The following is a 20,777-nucleotide window of genomic DNA, read 5'->3' as shown; positions in this document are numbered from 1 at the left end:
GTTCCTGGAGCCACCACCCTGTTACCTCACCACCAACCAATCAGAAGGAAGTCACACACCCTGCAGCTCTCAGCCCAGATTTTGCCTGCCTTTTCTGGGCCTGGTGATGACCATCCTGTTAGACCTCCTGTTTGGCCCCTGTCTGTTTCATCTCCAACAGGCTCCAAGAGTTTCAGGCTAAATTGTTACCATGAGGGTGAATGCTGGTTTTGGGCACAGAATACCTTGATTTAGATCAGGTGGAGAGAGACTTCTACTCTATTAGGCAGGACTATGCCTATTCTCAGCAGGAAGTAGTTACAGAAGAAAGAGACCTCTACCCCAATTCCCAAGAAGTATCTTGAGTATGAAGTCTCTCTGGGGGAGTTATTAGGGGAACCACTGACTGAAACCACCCACCCTGGCCAGGCCCAATAGTAACCACTTGTGTGAGTTATCTTAACAATAGGAGGTCCTGGTAAGGAACATAGAACTAACAAGCTACCACCAACCGGAAGAATTCGGGAAAGGTCAAAAGGAGACAGGAGACACCAGTCCATATGTCCTCCCAGAATCCTTCTTGCTGTAATCCATCTTGGCTGAGCAATGCACTTGCCACCAGGAAGGACCCTGAGTCAGAATGATTGGCCAGAGGCAACCCAGAAACTAATCCTATCACCGTAAAACCCGAGACTGTGAGCCACATGGCAGAGCAGCCCTCCTGGGTTCCCTTACCCTCCTGCTCTCCACCCAGGTGCCCCTTCTCAGTAAAGTCTCTTGCTTTGTCAGCATGTGTGTCTCCTCAGACAATTCATTTCCAAGTGTTAGATGAGAGCCCACTCTCGGGACCTGGAAGGGGTCCCCCTTTCTGTACCAATAGTGTTTCAATTTTTCTCTGGATATTTGAACAGTTCTCCCATTTATGACTTGCTTTTTTAAGATTGAAAGGACTGTGTGAGATAAGGTGTGGAATGTTTCAGTTGTTCACACTGTGAGATTCACAATTGTATTGATAACTAGCTTTCTTTGGTTACTTCATTAGGACCTAAATCCTGCCTCAGCCATGGGTGGTGTAATCTTTGTACTTTAGCTTCCTCCTAATAAAGGCTAAAAGGAGAGAATTGAAAGGTAAATTTCAGCTCTGTAATTCTATGAACTCCTTATTCTGCTTTGAAGGTGTGCCACCTCAGAGGTTTCTCAAAGAAGAATTAATTTGCCCTTGATAGCCGTAGATAAAGAATTAAAAAAACAGCAAGTGCTATTTCTACTTTCCACTGGTTGTAATATGAAACTAGAGCTGCTTGGCAATTACTCCCCTTTCTCATCTCAGCACCTCTCACCCTTATGCTCCATTTCCCTCCTCTCTCTCTCCTGGAAGCCTTGTCATTTTCTAAAACATATTTATGCTTTTTCCTAACTTTGCAATATTTTTCAGTAGTGCATATAAAAAGACTAAGAAAGATAAGCAGATGTTTGGCCACTGTCTAGACTTGTCCTTCCTAAACTCTTACCATGTACATAAATGACCTGGGGATTTTGCTAAAATACAGACTCTGACTTAGTGTGTCTAGGGAGGTCTCTCAGATTCCTGATTTCCAACAAGTTCCCAGGTGATGGCACTAGTCCTAGAATTACACTTTGGGTAGCAGTTGTTGAGACTATTTTGTAGACTTAAAGTGATCATAAACCTAAAACTTAAAAGGTAATTATAAAAAATAGATATTGTATTTCAATTTCATTAAAAAAATCATGTCTTTCTGCTGACCTCTTCACAAATAATATCAGTGTTTTCTTTCAAAGTTGAAATTTCCAGGAAGGCAGTACATTATTTCTATAATCTATTCTCATGTGTCTTCGCTACATTGTGATTCTACATTTTTTAATTTGGCAAAAAAATCTACATTATGATTTAAAATTTAGACAAGTTGAACATTACAATTCTGAAAACCTAAACATATAGGAGAGTAAATTAAACTTATATAATTATTAAGATGATTGGATTATTTATTTAAAAATAAACATTTCTCAACATTTATGACATAAGCTTTATCGTGTGTGTTTTAGAAATAATGTTTACATGCCACAGAACATAACAGTGCTCTAAAATACTGCAACAGAATAACTACTAGTTATCCAAAATAGTAAATTTACAAAAAACTATATCTTAGCTGAAGCTAGCTATTTTTTTCCACTTTTCTTTCAAAATCCCCTAATATTCAGTAATCTTGCTACTGGCTGATAAAAATATAAACAAATATACAGAATTACCAAAAATAGTTATTTCAAATATGCAGGAATTTGAATTATGACTATAGAAGCTGTTGTCACTTAAAAATTATAGAAAAGTTTAAAGATTAGATGTGGTATTCTGAAATTCTGCTTCATCTTATAAAAAATATGTATACTCATTTCCCTTTCCTTTTAATATATACTAGATTTCTTTGTTTTTTTAGCACAAACCCAGTAAAGTCCTTGTTTCCTAGTGAAAACTAAAGAGCAACAACAGCAACAACAACAAAAGTTTTTATTTTAAAACTTGCATTGTTTCTCCTTTATTTGTACATTTATCTGTACTTTTCCTCATTGAAGAGGTAGGGAGCTCAGGGTCCAGGATTACCCACACATATTATTGGAGGAAACAGCATCCATCCCCAGGCTTAACCTAAAGGATGGTGATGGATGATAACAGTTGAAGAGAAAACTTGGTGGTTAGACAGAGAAGATGAACAACGTATTAGGAAGGCAAGAGTCTGAATAGAACACACTGGTGCAATATAGGAAGGGTTCAGGGTGTTTGTCTTTAATAATGTCCCAGAAGAAAAATATTTGTTGTCTAAGGAGCTTGGTAATCTTGTATAAATTTTAGGGCCCAATTTTAACCCTACATAACTAGTTTCAGATCACATTAGAATTCAGTGTTTTCTTGATATTCCACTTAAGAAACTACATCTTGCAAATTAAATTGACATTCAAAAAGTGTTTAAAAAGATCTTGTTAAACTATCAGTAATACCAACAACTTTGAAGGTTGGTTTTTAAAATGTTACTCTTGCAGAGTATTATAGGCTTGCATCTGCATCTGGAAATTCTTTTATCTCTATTGTATTATTTATCTTGTAAGAATAAAGTTTACTTATCTTTGAATAAGTCACCGACCATTTAATGATGTGGAAAATGTAGCAAAGATGACCAATTCATTTTGCTAAGCAAAGAGAACTGAAAGAAATGCAGCTGTTTCAATGCACCTTCCTTATGCAGAGGAAAATATTTCTTTTTTTATTAGCTCCATCTGATGGTCGATCTGGTTTTTACACACTGCCTGGCTATAAATTCCCAACAGTAATTTCATTGTTTTCTATCCCTCTCTTCTATCAGAAAAATGTGCTATATTGTGAAGATACTCCTTAGCTGATTATGTATCTAATTAATTCATTGAATTCTGCAAAGTATTTACTAATGTAAAGAACACTAATTCATGCTAATTCTTGTGGCTATTTTCTTTTTTCCTTTAAGTTGAGAAGCATAAATATCACAGATTACAACCATGTAAAATGTAAAATTTGAAAATATGAGAATATTAGTGATATTGTCCTGTATGCACATTTTCATACAGGACACACACACCTCTCAGATAGGCATGGCCTGCCCATTACCTAATTTATGTTGAGCATGTACATGGTGATAACAGAGTTTAAGCACATGAAAATGACTTTATTTTCCTTATGTATATTTTATACTAATGGACTAGTTTGGCAAAAACCTATTTATATGATATACCATCCTAATGTTTTCAGCTATGAGCATGCATGCTTGAAAATGCAGTTCTTTCAATGCAGAGAAAAAATAGCTTAGGATTTAAATGTATTTGAAATACATAACTGAGTCTAAGCATTAAATAAGAAATAAATTAAGAAAATACTATACCTCAGCATCATACTCCCATAACTGATTTCCTCTCATGTGGTGGCATTTTAACATGATTACAGGTCCGTTGAGTCTAGACACATCCAAGCACAAGTCATCGGTTCTGATTTCTTTGTCAGCAGTATAAGAAAATACCTGAAAATATAAGTCAGCCAATAAAATAATATATTCTTTAAAAAAAAAGTTGCAGTATAGCAGATTTATCTGTGGAAGCTTTCATATCAGATAAACTTGTATTTTCAAATGATCTCTGCTGTGTGATCTTGAGAAAGCTAGTTCATCTCTCTGCATCCTTTTCTTCAACTACAAAATATGTACAGTGTCATGTGCTTTTTGTGAAGACTCAGTTTAACAAACTAAATTATTATTATTTTTGTAATTCTAACTTTTCCTTTTTTAAATTGAAGTAATAGTTGATTTACAATGTTTAGTTTCAGGTGTAGAGCAAAGTGATGTATATGTATTCTTTTTCAGATTCTTTCCCCTTATAGGTTATTCCAAAATATTAAGTATTATTCCCTGGGCTATACAGTAGGTCTGTGTTGGTTATCTGTTTCATACATAGTAGTGTGTATATGTTAATCCCAAACTCCTGATTTATACCTTTGCATCCCTACCCCTTTCCCCTTTGGTAACTACAAGTTTGTTTTCTATGTCTGTGAGTCTGTTACTGTTTTGTAAGTAAGTTCTTTTGTATCATTTTTTAGATTCCACATATAAGCAATATCATATGATATTTGTCTTTCTTTGACTTATTTCACTTAGTATGTTAATCTCTAGGTCCATCCATGTTGCTGCAAAGGCATTATTTCATTCTTTTTATGGCTGAATAAAATTCCACTGTATTTATATACCACATCTTCTTTATCTATTCCTCTGTCAGTGGACATTTAGGATGCTTCCATACCTTGGCTATTGTAAATAGTGCTGCAGTGAAGATTAGGGTGAATGTATCTTTTCGAGTTATAGTTTTCTCTGGATATATGCCTAGGAGTGGGATTGCGGATCATATGGAAGTTCTATTTTTAGCTTTTTAAGGAACTTCATACTGTTTTCCATAGTGGCTATACCAATTTACATTCTCACCAACAGTGTAGGATGGTTCCTTTTTCTCCACACACTCTCTAGCATTTATTGTTTGTAGAGTTTTTGGTGATGGTCATTCTGACTGGCGTGAGGTGATACCTCATTGTAGTTTTGATTTGCATGTCTTATAATTGGCGATGTTGTACATCTTTTCATGTGCCTTTTGGCCATCTGTATGTCGTCTTTGGAGAAATGTCTGTTTAGATGTGCCTATTTTTTGATTGGGTTGTTTCTTTTTTTGATATTGAGCTGTTTGTGTACTTTAGAGATTGATCTCTTGTAGGTCGCACTGTATGCAAATATTTTCTCCCATTCTGTAGGTTGTCTGTTTATGACTTCCTTTGCTGTACAAAAGCTTTTAAGTTTAATTAGATCCCATTTGTTTATTTTTGTTTTTATTTTGATTACTCTAGGAGATGGATCCAAAAAGGTATTGCTGCAATTTATGTGTTCTGCCTATGTTTCCTCTAGGAGTTTTATAGTATCCAGTTTCACATTTAGGTTTTTAATCCATTTTGAGTTTATTTTTCTGTATGGTGTTAGAGGATGTTAACTAAATTATTAAATTCTTAATATTTGGTGACATTGTATTTTCTGAATTATATTTGCCTTATAAAACTTACACAACAGGTTCAATAAAATAAAGTTTGTAAACTTTATGGAGCTCCGTAAAGGGCAGTCCTTGTTGCCACCACCATATGACCAATTCCCTAAGTCTAGAGACAATGATGTTTTTCATCAGTTTCCTTTCTAAAACATAAGTACATCACATAAACTTTCTTAAATATTGTCAGTGGGTGTCTGAAGGTTGTAGAATTATCTTTAGAGATCTCCTTAAAGGCAGGCTCTATGTTTACCTTTCTCATGTGGTTTTGGCTGGGCTTGACTATAATTCTTCTCAAAATATCCAAGAAATGTCAAGGTAGATAGCAGACTCATTGTTAGCTAATTCAAACTGATGCTTTAATAATCTCTATTATTTTGTTCCTAGTGTGAATAATTTATTTATAACATTGATTATTAAAGTTTTGTAAGGGTTATTAAGTACATAATTATAAAAGTTGTTTTCTTCTGTTAGTTATGATAAGCATGCTTCAGTATTCTGTGGGTATTTATTTTTTCTTTGCAATGTCAAGAGGGAGTATGATGAGGAAGGTCATTTCAAGGTCTTTTCATTTCCCAAAGCAACCTGATGAAATCTGAGGAAGTCAGTTCTACAGATTACTTATAAACTCTGAGTCCTAGCCTGTAAGCTGACTAAGTTAGTCTTGAAATGGTTGCCTCTGTAGCACTGGTACTCAGGGCTTCTAGGAAGACTAGGAAGATCACAAGTAGTGGTAAGAGGGAGATGCAAAGTCAGTGATGGAACCCAAGTACCCTCTTAAGCCAACATCTTAAAAGGAAAATTTTCACAAAGGTTATACATTTTACTTAACAATATAAAAACTTGGGAAGTGTATAAAGTTCATTTATTTAAACAATATAAAATATAGATTTCCAGAAAAGATCTTCCTATCTTTGAAGAATCATGTATATGTGTATACTTTTTATACTTTTCAATGTATATACTTTTCATGGAAAAAGAGTAACCAAAAGAAGAATAAAGGAAACACCCATCTAAGATAAGTATTTGTATCCTTCCCAAACGTGGCTAGTATTTTTTTTAATACAATTACAAGCAGATTTAATTAAATAAATGAATCTGGTAGTACACCTTGATGTGAGAGAGGGTAGTTTCTAGAGAAATTTCTTTTGCCCATTATAGGATTATTTCAATGTGAAGGATAATTTTCCACTTTGAAATTGCTTTATTTTAGTTGTATACAGATGGCAATGTAAATGGAGACACCAAAGCATCCATATTCACTATTAGTTTTGCATAATGAGTATAATCATGGCCTGAGCATCAATTCTCCTCAGGTCTCTAATGATAGTTTGGAAACTTTAACTATTGAAAGTTCTAGAGAGAAGTCCACAAAGCATTCTTTGTTCCTCAATTTCTAATTTTGATTCACTTTTGGGTCAATTAATAGATATGTAATTTACATCACATTTAAGAAAGATATCTATAGAATACTCTCTGACCCTATATATGAAATTATCTTTCTTTGGATTTTGCAATTGAAAAAAAATTAACTGATGCATCTACAAGTCATGGCGATTGCTGGCAAACACCAGAAGTTAGAAGCAGCAAAGAATGATTCTCCCTTACAGGTTTCAGAAAGAATATGCCCTTTCTGGCACCTTGATTTCAGACATCCAGCCTCGAGAACTGTGAGTCAATAAATTTCTTTTGTTTTAAGCCATCCAGTTTGTGATGGTTTGTTATAGCAGTTTGAGGAAACGAATACACTTCCTTTTATTCCTAATGCTGGTTGAAGCCTTTAAAAGTAATGGGATTAGTTTTCCAAATGTCACTGCAAATTTTTCAAATCTATTGTATCTCAATATCTGGGCCTAAAATTGTACCATCCAGTTATACTTTCCAAAAGCGTCAGAGCAATCATTTTCATAATCATTTTTCCATTTAAATATATCTTTGTAAAGTGGTTCTTTACTATGACTAGATGATTTACTTGCTTTTATGTACACTTTATTGAGGTTAGATTGATTTCTGTCTCTGAACTGATGCACTCAAATGAGTTTAGGAATAACTCCCAACATATGAAAGATGATAGCCAAGCCCAGTCTCAGTTCCTTTTAATCTTAATATTTTTTCAGAGAAGGTAAACTTTTTCATTATATCACACATGCATACAGTTCGTTCTGGATTTTTCTTTTTGGGAAGTGTGTCCAAAGGTATTTTATGATTCTTCAAATATCTAAAATTGAAACAACATTTAAACATTTTTTAAAGACTGTGTGAGAATTATCTAAAATATTCTGCAGTAAAATAGTACTTTACTTCGCACAATGGAAGAATGTGTCAATACGTTCTTTTAAAAATTGTATCTTGCTTAAAATCCTAATGTATAGCTGTTTCTTTAAAAATACTCTTATATCTTTACCCCTTTGAATAATTGCGAGAGCATAGCAGCCATTCACAAAACCTTGTAGAGCAGCCCAAGTTGCAAACCAAGGACACTGTTCTGTTACTGGGACCTGGACCACGCCTCCTTCAGCAAGAGGCTTGGGGAATAAACGCCCTCTGCTGGCTCTGTCTCAACATAAGGTTTCCTTCCTTCTTTCATCCTTAGATAAAGAAATATTTTGCCAAAAAATATGTGTGTATTTAAAAGGCTCACATGTGTATTTGATTCAGCTTTGTTAATTATACAGGTTGTGATTTCCCTAGATTTAGTTCAGAATTTATAAAATACTTTTCCTGTTGAGTTCCTCAGGACAATATTTACTCTAAAGGTTCACAGTTTGAAGAGACTCTGTATGTTACTCTATGCCAGCTGCTTCACTTTCTAGATGAAGAAACTGAGGTCAGTAAAGCTACAGGGTTCACCCAATTTGCCAGAGCGTCTTAGCGAAAGAGGTCTCTCTGGACCCCAGGCTCATTGTCACTGTTCCTTCACTTGACCATACTGCCCTTTACATACCCATTTTGGAGCTTTGGGCCCTCTGGGAATCCCTTTAGGTATTTGAAATACAGTCAGTTTGAGAAATCTGTTAACAACCATCCAGAAGGACAAATTATAAGAAAATAAACATCATAATAGTTTTTCCCTCATTCTGTAAAAATAGCCCAGGAACATTTGTATTGAAATAACAAAGAAAATTGTTTAGCAATAAAAATTCAACATTTAGCAGTGATTTATTTTTTAACACGTTCACTCTTACTATATGTCACACCATCCTGATATTAGCATGGAGAATGCATAGATGGAATTGAATTCATCAATGGAGATGCCAAACAAAGAGACTTTTGCTCTCAGACAAAAGATTTTTGTCTTAATTGATTTCAGATTCTGTTTATAGCCTGTTAGCCCAGTGGTTTATATAGAAGAGGGTAAGGAGATGTAGGTAGCTTCTAGCTGTGTACTCTTTATCTTACATGCATACATGGTATCTATGGTCTTTTACAGTTTTAATGCTCTAAAAGACTTGTTAAAAACAGGATATGAGTGTGTATCTCAAGTTCAGTATTCCCAGTCTGTCCTCAGTATCACCTATGAAGGCTTAACTCTTTCCCCTTTCACTTCAATATAACTATGTAACACTCTGGTAGTTCCCTGTTTGTACTCAGCAAGTCACCTCAGTCTTCCATCCGTGACCTGGTATGTGCTGATCATATCATTAGGACTATCCATTTCACTTTGCCCAGGAAAAGATCACCTCCTTAAAGTCTTAGTACATTCGTCACTTTCTTCATGTAGTGTTTTTGTAACTACTCTTACCCTGATAGCTTATCTGCACTTTATTGTAGGTATGATATCATCTGTGCATATCTTTGGAGCAGAACAGTGCTAACACAATGGGCTTTGGAAAATGACACGACCTGGGTTTGAGGACTTCCTCCACACTCTTCAGAAAGAATTACTGTGAGACTTTGACCAAATCTTACCTTCCTTATCTGGGAAAAGGGATAAAGATGCCTCCTGTTTCCTGGGCTATTTCAGAGGTTGAATGAGGTAGTTCATCTAAACTCTAAACACAGTACTTAGCCCAAGTGACATCTCAGTATCAGTAATTATCTGTGCAAAATCCAGGCATATAATGTACATTTGATTACAGTTTGTTTCATCTTTTTGTTTTATTTTTTAAACCTCGCTGCCCCAGTAATAATGCTAGAGATATATTTTGAATACCTTTGGAAACAATTCTAGGAGAAGAGTTTGTGTCCAGTAATTACTTGCTGAATTTCAATGAAAGCAATTTCTCTTTGGAGTTCTTTAGTACACTTTATGGAAAACAGAGCAAGAGAATAAGGTAATAAAATAAGCAGGATGCACTAATATAATAAAATGTGACTGTTGTTTCTATTTTCTTCCTACTTCATTGTTAAATCCTCCTTTTTTTTTTTTTTTCTGTGTTACGCAGGCCTCTCACTGTTGTGGCCTCTCCCATTGCGGAGCACAGGCTCCAGATGCACAGGCTCAGCGGCCATGGCTCACAGGCCCAGCCGCTCCACGTCATGTGAGATCTTCCCAGACCGGGGCACGAACCCGTCTCCTCTGCATCGGCAGGCAGACTCTCAACCACTGCGCCACCAGGGAAGCCCAAATCCTCCCATTTTAAACACTACTGGTGTTAAAGTTTATGTATGTTTAATAACTTACTCTGCCTTGAAGTGTTTTAAAGGAAGTATGCAATTCAGGAATCTATACTCAAATATTTTCCAAATATTTACTCATATTCTGCTATTGTAATATTGAACAATATAAATTGCAAATATAAGCCTAGTAGTAATTCCTTCCAAAAGATACCTCAAGATATAATACTTGAATGGTAGATATTTTTTTTTATGTGACTGTGGTAGAATTCTCAGATGGCCCCAAGATTCTTGTCCCCTGGTGTACATGCCCTGTTTAACACCCTGCCCTTGAATGTTGGTGAGAGTGTGACCATGACAGGAAAGTTACTTCATGATTACATTATGTTACATAAGACTGTGTCTTTGCAGACTGAGAAAGATGGGCCCTCAGTCCTCCAACTTCAAGGAACTGAAATCTGCCAATAACCAGGAATCTTCGGCCTCCATTAAGATCACAGCTCTGACCAACACCTTCATTTCAGTCCTGTGAGACCCTGAGCAGAGAACGCAGCCACGTTGTGCCTGAATTTCTGACCTATAGCACAGTGAGTTAATAATTTTGTGTTGTTTTAAGCCACTTAATTGGTAGTAATTTGTTATACAGCAATAGGAAATTAATACAGTGACCATCAGGTTAAAGGAGATGCATGCAAAAACTAAATTATTCTCACCATGTAGAACACCTTCTCCCATGCTATGTCTCTATCATTTATCTATTCATTCAGTGATTCATCCATCTATTTATTCTGTGATACTTTTGAGAATGTTAAATGTTTTCAGGCTTTATCTAAACCATATAGGCCATTCATGAAACTTTGATAGCAGAGATCCAAGCAAATGCCAACATTTCTGTAAGAGTTTCCTCCACTATTCCAACCTGCTTGAACTCTGTTCTTGATGTTCTCATTGTATTGATTTTCTGTAACAAATTAGCTTTCTCTTGATGATATTCTTTCTTATGTTTTCCCCCACTGAATTATTCCTTAAATATTTTTTATCTGAAGAACTGGCCTTCACACATATAAATTGCAAGGGAAGTAAAGTAAATTCCTGGATGGGATATTCTCCTTCAGTCATGGGCAATTTTATACATACTTTCCCTTTATGACTATATCATTAGTTGGAACCATGGAGCAGCAAGATATCTGGTGTTTGAGGTTCTTACTCATTTATGCCTGTGAATGTAAAATAAACATAGCAGTAATAATATATATTATTCACATGACATATATATACGTATATATATAGACTATACATTCATTTTAGTGTTTGTTTTATTAGCCACAGATTAATGATAGAAGACTTTGTGATATCATTTCTGAATGTATTTTTACTGGTATTTTATATTATTTCAAAACTTTTCCACATACATTGTATTATTAGACACTTCCTAAAACTGGTATGTTGCATATAATTAGAGAAAAATTATATTAAATATATTAAAAAGTCTCAAGGCAAATTATAATGTCCTTAAGATAGCACAAAGAAACTTACTGTGTATCTGTTGTAACTGCATCTTATCTGTAAAGGTAAACTACCCTTTAGTTTAAATTAGACATAATTTTTAAAATTCACCTCCATATTATTAGCACAACACTGGCACTGAATCAAATAATACTGAACTTTTCTAGATGGTTTCAAGCTTAAAGAAATCCTACTTATGTCATTCATCATTGCTGCCAACTAAGATCAATTTAGTTTGGCTTCCTCCAGAAGCTGACATTGAACAAGGATTCAAGTGCAAGTAGTTTTTATTATGTAGATGATCCCAAGAAAGACCAGTAGGAGTGCAGGGAAGGCAAAGCAGCCAATAAAGGGTATATTACAAATTAGTTACACTGTAGATAACTGGAGCCTTATCCTGTTGGGAAACTGGCAACCAGGTGGAACAAGCCTCAGATTCAGTTCCCTGGAAGGGTGAAGGACCTGGGATAATTATACCACTTGCCCTCAGCTTTTGCTTGAGGTGTGCTTCCAGGGAGTAGAGTTGATTAATTCCCCAGGTGTGACAAGGTGGGCAAAGCAGCCTCTGGCAGAGAAAACCAGCAGGCAGAGGGACAGAGATTCTGGCCTTTTGGATGTTGGGCTGGAAGCAGGTGGAAGGAGAGAAAGCCAACATTTGGGGATAATCTGCCACATGTTTGGCAAGATAGCAGTCATTTTAAATATTAGTATATTAAATATGATATAGCATATATCATAAATTTCTTCAGTAACTTTTCAGGGTTAGTATTATAATTTCTTTTTTTTCAAATAAGGAATGTGACGTTCAAAATGGTTAGATAAATTCCAGGTCACTCAGTTTGCAAGTGGGAAAACCTGTCTTTGATCTGTGGTCTGTCAGGCCCCAAATCCCATGCTCTTTTCACACAGTTAACATTTTGCTTCTGGGATATTTAAAAAACTCCAAACTTTATTCAGATTTCACAGGTTTTTCCTTAAATTTCCCATATGGTCCTATGTTCATTTTTCCAGGATCCCGTCCAGGATACCACATTACATGTAGTCGTCATATCTCCTTAGCCAACTCTGATAGATGCTCAGACTTTACTCTTTTTGATGACTGACAGTTTTGAGGAGCACTATTTAGGTATTTTGTGGAGTGTACCTCAGTTTGGGTTTGTCTGATGTTCACCTCATGGTTAGATTGGGGTTATGGATTTTTGGGGGGAAGATCACAAAAGTGCCATTCTCCTCACATTTTATCAAGAGTACATGGTATTAACATGACTCACAGTGTAGAGCCTTGATCACTCACCCAGGGCAGCATTTGCCATGTTTCTCCACTGCAAAGTCACCACCACACCCTTCCATATTCTGCTCTTAGAAAGCAAGTCAGTAAGCACAGCCCACACACAAGCGGGAGGAGAGATAAATTCCATCTTCTGGAGGGGGACCTGTCTACATAAATTATTTGGAATTCTTCTGTATAGGAGATCTCAGAGATCAATATTAACATGTCCTAAAAACTTCAGTCTAAAACTTGGGGCCATGTCTTTATATCAGATTCATATGTAACCACATGAAGATTCTCATAGTAAAAAATAAATCTAGCTCATGGGCCACTTGTTTGGGCCACTGAAGGAAGAAAAGTTCTCTTTAGTGAGCACATTGTAACGTAATGATTTCCACCACCTAGAAATAGCACTTGGTCTTATCAGTGTGTAAGACGTGGATTGAACACTGGCCACCGTGACCTAGGGAGACCACTTTGATCATTCTTTGGTGTTACAGGGACCATACAGTGCACCTCTGAATTTGCTAGCTGCTGTTTTCTTGGGGCGGGGGGTGGGGGAAAGTGCCTCTTAAAATAAACAATTTCTGCATATCCCAGCCAAATAAGCACACTTTACTTCCTTTAAATAAAAAGAACACTGCAAAATCTGTTTAGAAAGTTAGCAAGTAGAGAGATGGAGTAGAAGTATATCTATCTGGTAGGTTTTCATTAGAAGACTAAGATTCTTTACTAGAAATTGGAATGGATGGTAGGCTGTTTCCATTGGTAACCCAATGAAGCCTTTTTTCCTTTAATGGAAAGGTATCATTTCTGTACATACCACATGTAGCTTCTTGCTCAGTATTGGATCAAGTCCTTTGATAATAGAATAAATGAACTGACAAAAAGTTCTGTAGTCTGTCCCTGCTTGTGGTGAAATTATACTTGGGTACTAAATAACATGAATAAAAAGCCCTTTTCATTTTGGCCACATTCACCATGCCACTTTTAATAACAAAAGTGCATGTGCAAGTATTTTCATGAGGTTGTATTAGAAATAGGTTACAAGCTATCCTTTGGCAACCTTTGCACTCTGAAAGATTATTGCTCCTTTTGTCTCAAGTAAAAATTTCCTTGCTTGACATTTACATTCTATTAAAATCTTAGCTCCACTACTTATAAAACTTAATTTTCCACTCTCCCTAGTCCAGGCCTTCCACTCTATTTACACTAGTGTCCTCACTGTCCTTGCACACACTCCATTCTCTGTGCTCCCTGACAGCTTTGTGAAGCATTTAAGACCCACTCCTGTCCTTATCAGACCTTTTTTCTGAATGCCTTCTGTATAATAGTACAAATATTCTTTGTTTTAAGAATAATTGTTTTGTATTCCCATTGAGATTGAGGGTAGGGATTGTGTGCCCATTTACAAAAATGGTAATATAATAAAAAGAATCCAAGTATGATGCCAGTATAAATACTTATCCATAGAATATTATTAATTTTATAATTAATATTATAAAATTATTGTCTCTGGGTGAACCATGTATTTGGAGTAAAAAAGAAAAGAAAAACCTGCTTCTGGGGAGGCAAACAACTCTTCCAATACTCAGTGCAGCATGAAATTCTCTTAGGGTTACTCATGGAAAGGACTCTATGTCATGTAACAAACAGCATCTTCCCTACTTCCTTATACACAAAAAGAAGTTTGAGTTTTTTTTTTTTTAAATTATTTATTTATTTATTTATTTATTTATGGCTGTGTTGGGTCTTCGTTTCTGTGCGAGGGCTTTCTCTAGCTTTGGCAAGCGGGGGCCACTCTTCATCGCGGTGCGCGGGCCTCTCACTATCGCGGCCTCTCCCGTTGCGGAGCACAGGCTCCAGACGCGCAGGTTCAGTAATTGTGGCTCACGGGCCCAGTTGCTCCGCGGCATGTGGGATCTTCCCAGACCAGGGCTCGAACCCGTGTCCCCTGCATTGGCAGGCAGATTCTCAACCACTGCGCCACCAGGGAAGCCCCAGAAGTTTGAGTTTTAAGTGTATATTTATTTCCTCTTGGTGCCCATATATTACTGGGTATATATATATATGGTGTTCAATGAATTACTGATTAATAGGTTCTTTTTTTCTTTAAGTCATTACTTTTTTGTGACTGGCAGGTTGCTCAAAATTTTCACATTGTTCTATCTTCTAAAAACATTTGTTTTCTAAATTTTTTTCCCCTAAATTCAAGCTTTCTAAATTCGTGTCCCTGTCACTGGACTGCAGGTTTCACAAATCATCTGGACTTGTCTCTTGCCTATCTAGCAATAGTGATAAAGAATATTAACTGAGAATGTCTAGTTCAACCATATCAATTTACAGATTAGAAATTGAGGGCCAGAAAGGACAAGGGACTTCATAACACCTGTGGTATGGACTGAATGTCACCCCACCACCCCAATTCATATGTTGAGCTATAATTCCCAGTGTGATGGTATTTGGAGGTGTATTTGGGAAGTATTTAGGTTCAGATGAGGTCATGAGGGTGGGGCCCTGTGATGGGATTAGTGCCTTTATAAGCAGAAGAAGAGATCAGAGCTTGCTTGCTCTCTGTCATGTGAAGAAGCAGCAAGAAGGTGGCTGTGTGCAAGCCAGAAAGAGGGCCCTCCCCAGAACATGACCATGCTGGCACCCTCATCTAAGACTTCCAGCCTCAAGAACTGTGAGAAAATAAATGTCTGTTGTTTAATCCACCCAGTCTATGGTATTGTGTTCTAGCAGTCCAAGCAGACTAAGAGTCACAGAGGGATTTTGACACTCAGGTCCTCTGATGTTAACTTTTCACCAAAGCTGACTCAGATCAAGTATGGTGTAGTGTAGTAGGGTATATGAAGTATATAACCTAATTATGATACCTTCCTCTCAGGGTTATTGTGAGACTCAAATTATATATACATACTTAAAACACCTGCAAATGTTTACTATGGGAGTAGTGTTCAATATAATTTCCACCCCCATCACTGCCATAGGCTTTTGGGAAGAAGCATTCATAATATACCCATAAAGAACTTAATTAATAACTAAACCAACTCATACTGCTGATATATGCTTTAATTTAGTGTAGGACGCAATTAATCCTAGAAAAATATAGAAAAAAATTGTTTCGTGCAAAGGAGAAATATTGGCTTACATCCATATAAATAAAAACAGTAGTTTGTAAAGATGAGGCTAGATTGTTAACTAGGAGAAATACCTAATAAAAATAAGAAAGATTTGTTCTTCATAGTTTATACAGAAAAATGATGACAATTCCATGATATCTTAGGTATAATTTTTTTATTTGATACAAAGAATGTATAATTAGGGTCATTAAAATATGGAAGATATTTTGTTGCTATCTTGTCACTATTGTTATATCAGGATTTCTAACAACAAGGCAAAATATATATGGGATATATAGTTATTTGGGAACAAATGAAATATTTAAAACATTTTTTTTTCAGCCATGTAAGTGTATAAGCTTGCATTTGATTAGTCTCCTCATTTTGGGTTATCCTCAATAAAATCTTGTATATGATGACATCTTTTAAAAATTGGTGAGTTTTAAGCAAAGAATGCCTTAAAAATCTTGGTGCTATAAAAATATTATACCTGACATTTTATTTGGCTTGCAGATTTCTTAGACTTTTTTTCCTTTTTCTAAACTTTGTTTCTCTTCCTTGCATTGGTTAGTCAAATATTTGAACATAAATTTCTTGTCCAGTTTTTTGTTATCTAGGCTTCATGTGTTTTCTTTCCCCAAAAAACAAGTTTTCATATTTGGAAGGGAAAAAAACCCTAGGTATACCCTTACTTGTTACTTTCTTCCAATACTGTAAGAATTTATTAACTAGGATAGAATTGGGAATACAGTAAGATGAAGAAAATCTTAGGTATAGCAAAGCATATAATCATGAGTATGGGCTCTGCTTGGCTTCTGGTGAATATAAAACTGGGGTAGCCAACACTGTTAATTTAGAAACTATAGACATTATTTACCTTACTTAGAAACTAATAAGGTGGCTTTTTCTACTAGAGTAAGCCAAGTTATTACTTTAGCTATTACAGAGTGCTTCAAATGGTAATATTAAATAATAATTTATGTCCTCAGTAAAATTTAGGCACACACACTCTAAGGGAGAAGAGGGGATCATTTCAAAGGACCTTAATATTCTTCATATATAGTAGATTCATGCATTCAATCCATTAAATTTTTTAATATTAAATATACTAAAATGTTGGTAGGAAGATGACTTGAACAAGCAAGCAGCTCAGGGTAATGATTAAGACCAGAGTGTTAAGTCAAGAATTATGCATTAAGACAGGATGAAAGCATTTGAAGATAAAATAGAGAAAGGAATGAGGTTCAGAAGATTGAAAAAAATACAGAGGAGAAAGGTTCTTCTGGGACTGAATTGTTCAGTGGAGACACACCTATCATGATGAAGTTAGCAGAAAGCTTATAGTCCATCTCTAAGTAATAGAAGCTTCAGAAGAGATAAACTGGTGGGCTGAGGGAGCTAGTAGCAAAACTGCTAGTAGCAAAACATTTTTCTTTTAGTAAGTTTTTCGGTTAACAGTCTACCCTTGTCATTAAGAAAAGTTCTATTGATGGTGTGCAATAAGAGAAGTACATATGCCTGTGTGTGTGTGTGTGTGTGTGTGTGTGTGTATTTTGTAAAAATACAGTAGTATTAAAGTTTCTGCTTTGTGAAAGTGTGTGATATTTCACTTTTCAAAGGAGGTTTTTCAAAATATTCTGGAAATTCCATTAATAAAATGAATACAAATTTATGTAAATTTTCCCAAAGATCTTAAAGTATTTTAATATTTAAGCTTTATAGAAATTTAATTTTAAGCTTTTTAGAGATGGGCTGATATGATGATACACTTTAATTGATTAATCAATAGAATAAGTATTTCTTTTGTCCACTATGTGCACATACTTTGATATCATCATTTCCTTAGATGCCCTCATAGAGACTGTTGTCCCTTCCAAGTTTAGTCCAGTGCCTTTCCTTTTCCATATAATTCTCTCCTTATCAGGAATCAGGGTAGACATTTTTATTATCTCAACACCAGAAATAATTGAACCTTTTTGAAGCTGGTTTGTTTTTATATTATTATACGGGTATATTATATGGGTATATTATTATATACCCAATAAGTCATATAACCAGTGTTGTACTTACAGCTAGAAAGCTTGGAGCCAAAGTTGTGGCTTATTTAAATGAATGTAGGATTTCAGGTATTAATTTTAAACACTTTACAGTAAAATAGTAAAAGTGGTTTCTAGGTTGACTTGCATTGCCAATTTTTCCGTTGCTTTTAAAAAAAAGTATCAAATGTGATAGATGTTAACTATCATTAAGCAGAAATACATAAAATTGGACTGTACAACACTTAGAAGAAAAGATAGATCTAAGAAATAGACAATACTAGGACTCAGTTTTTGGAAGTATTAAGAAAACAATCTCACAATCTCTGAGTATCTCCTACAAGGGGAAAGAAAAGGATTGAACACAACAGATTTGGCATTTATTTCTATGCCAGGAAACACTCTGGCCAGGCAAAACTAGGCAGAATAAGATCATTAGTTTAAGTTCCTGCAAGTTTTAATCAACTCCAAGCTTAATACGTGTTTCTTTAATACAAAAGATAATATAATTTGTTTGAATTAAGAAAATGTTACCTGTTGATTGTTTACTCAGTTCTTGAATTAAGATTTGAAAAAACAATTTTAAAACTTCTGTGCAGAAGTTATTAACTATTAATGGAAAAGGCCATCATCATTTAATATTTATGGATTCACTTTTAGTTATTTTATACTTTAAAATTTTTATTAATATAGGATTTAGAGGTATTGACAATTTTATTTACTACTACAATTGCACTAAAATAGAATACAAAAACTCAAGTTAAAATGGAATATCCAAAACCAAATTTTCTATAATTAAAATATTCTGTAGGACCAGTATAATTTAGAGCCATTCTTTGTAGCTACTACTTGATTTCTTGAAGTACCAAGATAAAGTAATACATGTTTTTAACTTTGAGGAAGGTTTCGTATCTTATATCTTAAACCTCCGAAGGGGTGGATTGCTTAAGAACACTGAGCTAGAGACTTCCTGGAGTTTTCTTTGTGAGGACCTACAGTAGTTTCCTGTGGCTGCTGAAACAAATTATCGCAAACTTGATGACTTAAAACAATGGAGATTTATTCTCTCACAGTTATGGAGGCCAGAAATTTGAAGTCAGTTTCACTAGGTTGAAATCAAGGAACCAGCAAGGCAGTGTTCCCTCTGGAGTCTCTAGGGGAGAATCTGTACCTTGCCTCTTCTAGCTTTTGGCAACAGACTATATTTCCTATGCTTGTGGCCACATCACTCCTATCTCTGCCTCTGTGGTCTCATTTCCTTCTCCTTGTCTATGTGTCTATCTCCCTCTGCTTTCCTCTTATAAGGATACATGTGGTTGCTTTTAGTGCCAACCAGATAATCCAGGACAATCTCCTATATCATGATCCTTAATCACATCTGCACTGTCCTTTTTGCCATATAAGGTAACATTCACAGGTACCAAGGCTTAGGATGTGGATACGTTTGGGGGTCATTTTTCAGCCTATTACAGCCTCAAATCTAGGCATTTTCATAGGAACAGTTTCATCTTCCAGGACGATTTTTCTTTATGTGGTTTCCCCAAAATTTTGAAGCTATTTCTGTGTTAACAGCAGGTCCTTGGGTTACTTTGAAAATTTTTATGAATTTGTTTACCCATTCATTCTTTCAATAAGCACTTATTACTATAGAAGGATTAAGAAAAGGAAATTAACTAATACTTGTTTCAAGAAAAGTTTACAGTTTGTTTTTGGAAATGAGTTGAATAAACACAATTGAATGAAAATATGAGAGTTAAAAGAGAAACATGGAGATATGGTATATGAGTAAGTAAAAAGCAAATGTGAAAAATTAAAGTATTGTGAGTTCAGCAAAAGGAAGTATCAATGTATATTGAAAATCAGAAAAAAACCAAATTATTATATGGAGGACGGTGAATTTTGAAGTGGAACTAGAACAATGTAAACTATGGAATTACGTAAACTAGAATTTATGTAGTTAGAAAAGTGGAGAAAGGTGATATCAGGTGGGTAAAAGAAAAGGCAAGATATGATTTTAAAAAATGGATTTCAGTAACAATTTTTAAAATGTCTGTTCTGGCTATACGCAATAGAGTTGATAGAGTTGAGAGTTTGTATGGGTGAGCAACAGGAGATAAAATTACAAGGGTAAGAAGGAGTCAGACTGTGTAGCGCTTTGACTAGTAAAGAATGTTAATTTCATCTTGTAATAACGGGGCTCTAAAGTTTTTTGTTTTTCCAGTTGGGAATGGTATTTTTAAAGGAGTTTTCATTATTGAATGAGGGTGGAGTAAAGACAGGCTGGAGCTCTGGTGAAACTATATTGAAACTATTGTGGTAACTCAAATATGAAGCAATCAAGGCCAAGATTTGGAAAGTAGAATTATTAATAAAAGAAAAGAAGGAATAGGGGAAAAGGACATGTAGAAAGAATCCACAAGGCTTAGTGCCTAGTTCGAGAAGGGCAGGGTGTGTGATAAGAGATAAAAGAAGAAAATGTAAAAGATAGATGAATACAAAGATTGAAGAAAAAGGGCTTTTCATGAAAGATGAATTAATTATAGACACACTGAATTTGAGGCTACACTTGGTCCTTCAAGTAGAAATGTGCATTAGTTTGAAGCAATGGGTGTAAGCCCAGGAATTGGTATGATTTTGGAGCTTTAATTTCCTGGGAAAATAGAATGAAAAGAATCAAGAATAAACAGAGTA

The 20,777-nt window shown here is 35.3% G+C and overlaps 1 protein-coding gene across 6 annotated transcripts in view; it reads right to left on the bottom strand.

Moving 5' to 3' along the window:
* The window catches only part of GALNT13 (polypeptide N-acetylgalactosaminyltransferase 13), a 561,510-nt gene that overhangs the window by 16,179 nt on the left and 524,554 nt on the right, over window positions 1–20,777 (bottom strand). For all 6 annotated transcript variants that reach the window (XM_004276801.4, XM_033400037.2, XM_049712719.1 and 3 more), the window contains one exon: window positions 3,903–4,037. In XM_004276801.4, the coding sequence (XP_004276849.1) occupies window positions 3,903–4,037 (135 nt within the window). The remainder of the gene's footprint in view (window positions 1–3,902; window positions 4,038–20,777) is intronic.

Source organism: Orcinus orca, chromosome 7 (assembly GCF_937001465.1).
Source record: "Orcinus orca chromosome 7, mOrcOrc1.1, whole genome shotgun sequence".
Classification (NCBI taxonomy): Eukaryota; Metazoa; Chordata; class Mammalia; order Artiodactyla; family Delphinidae; genus Orcinus; species Orcinus orca.
This window is presented reverse-complemented; position numbering and strand designations above follow the sequence as displayed.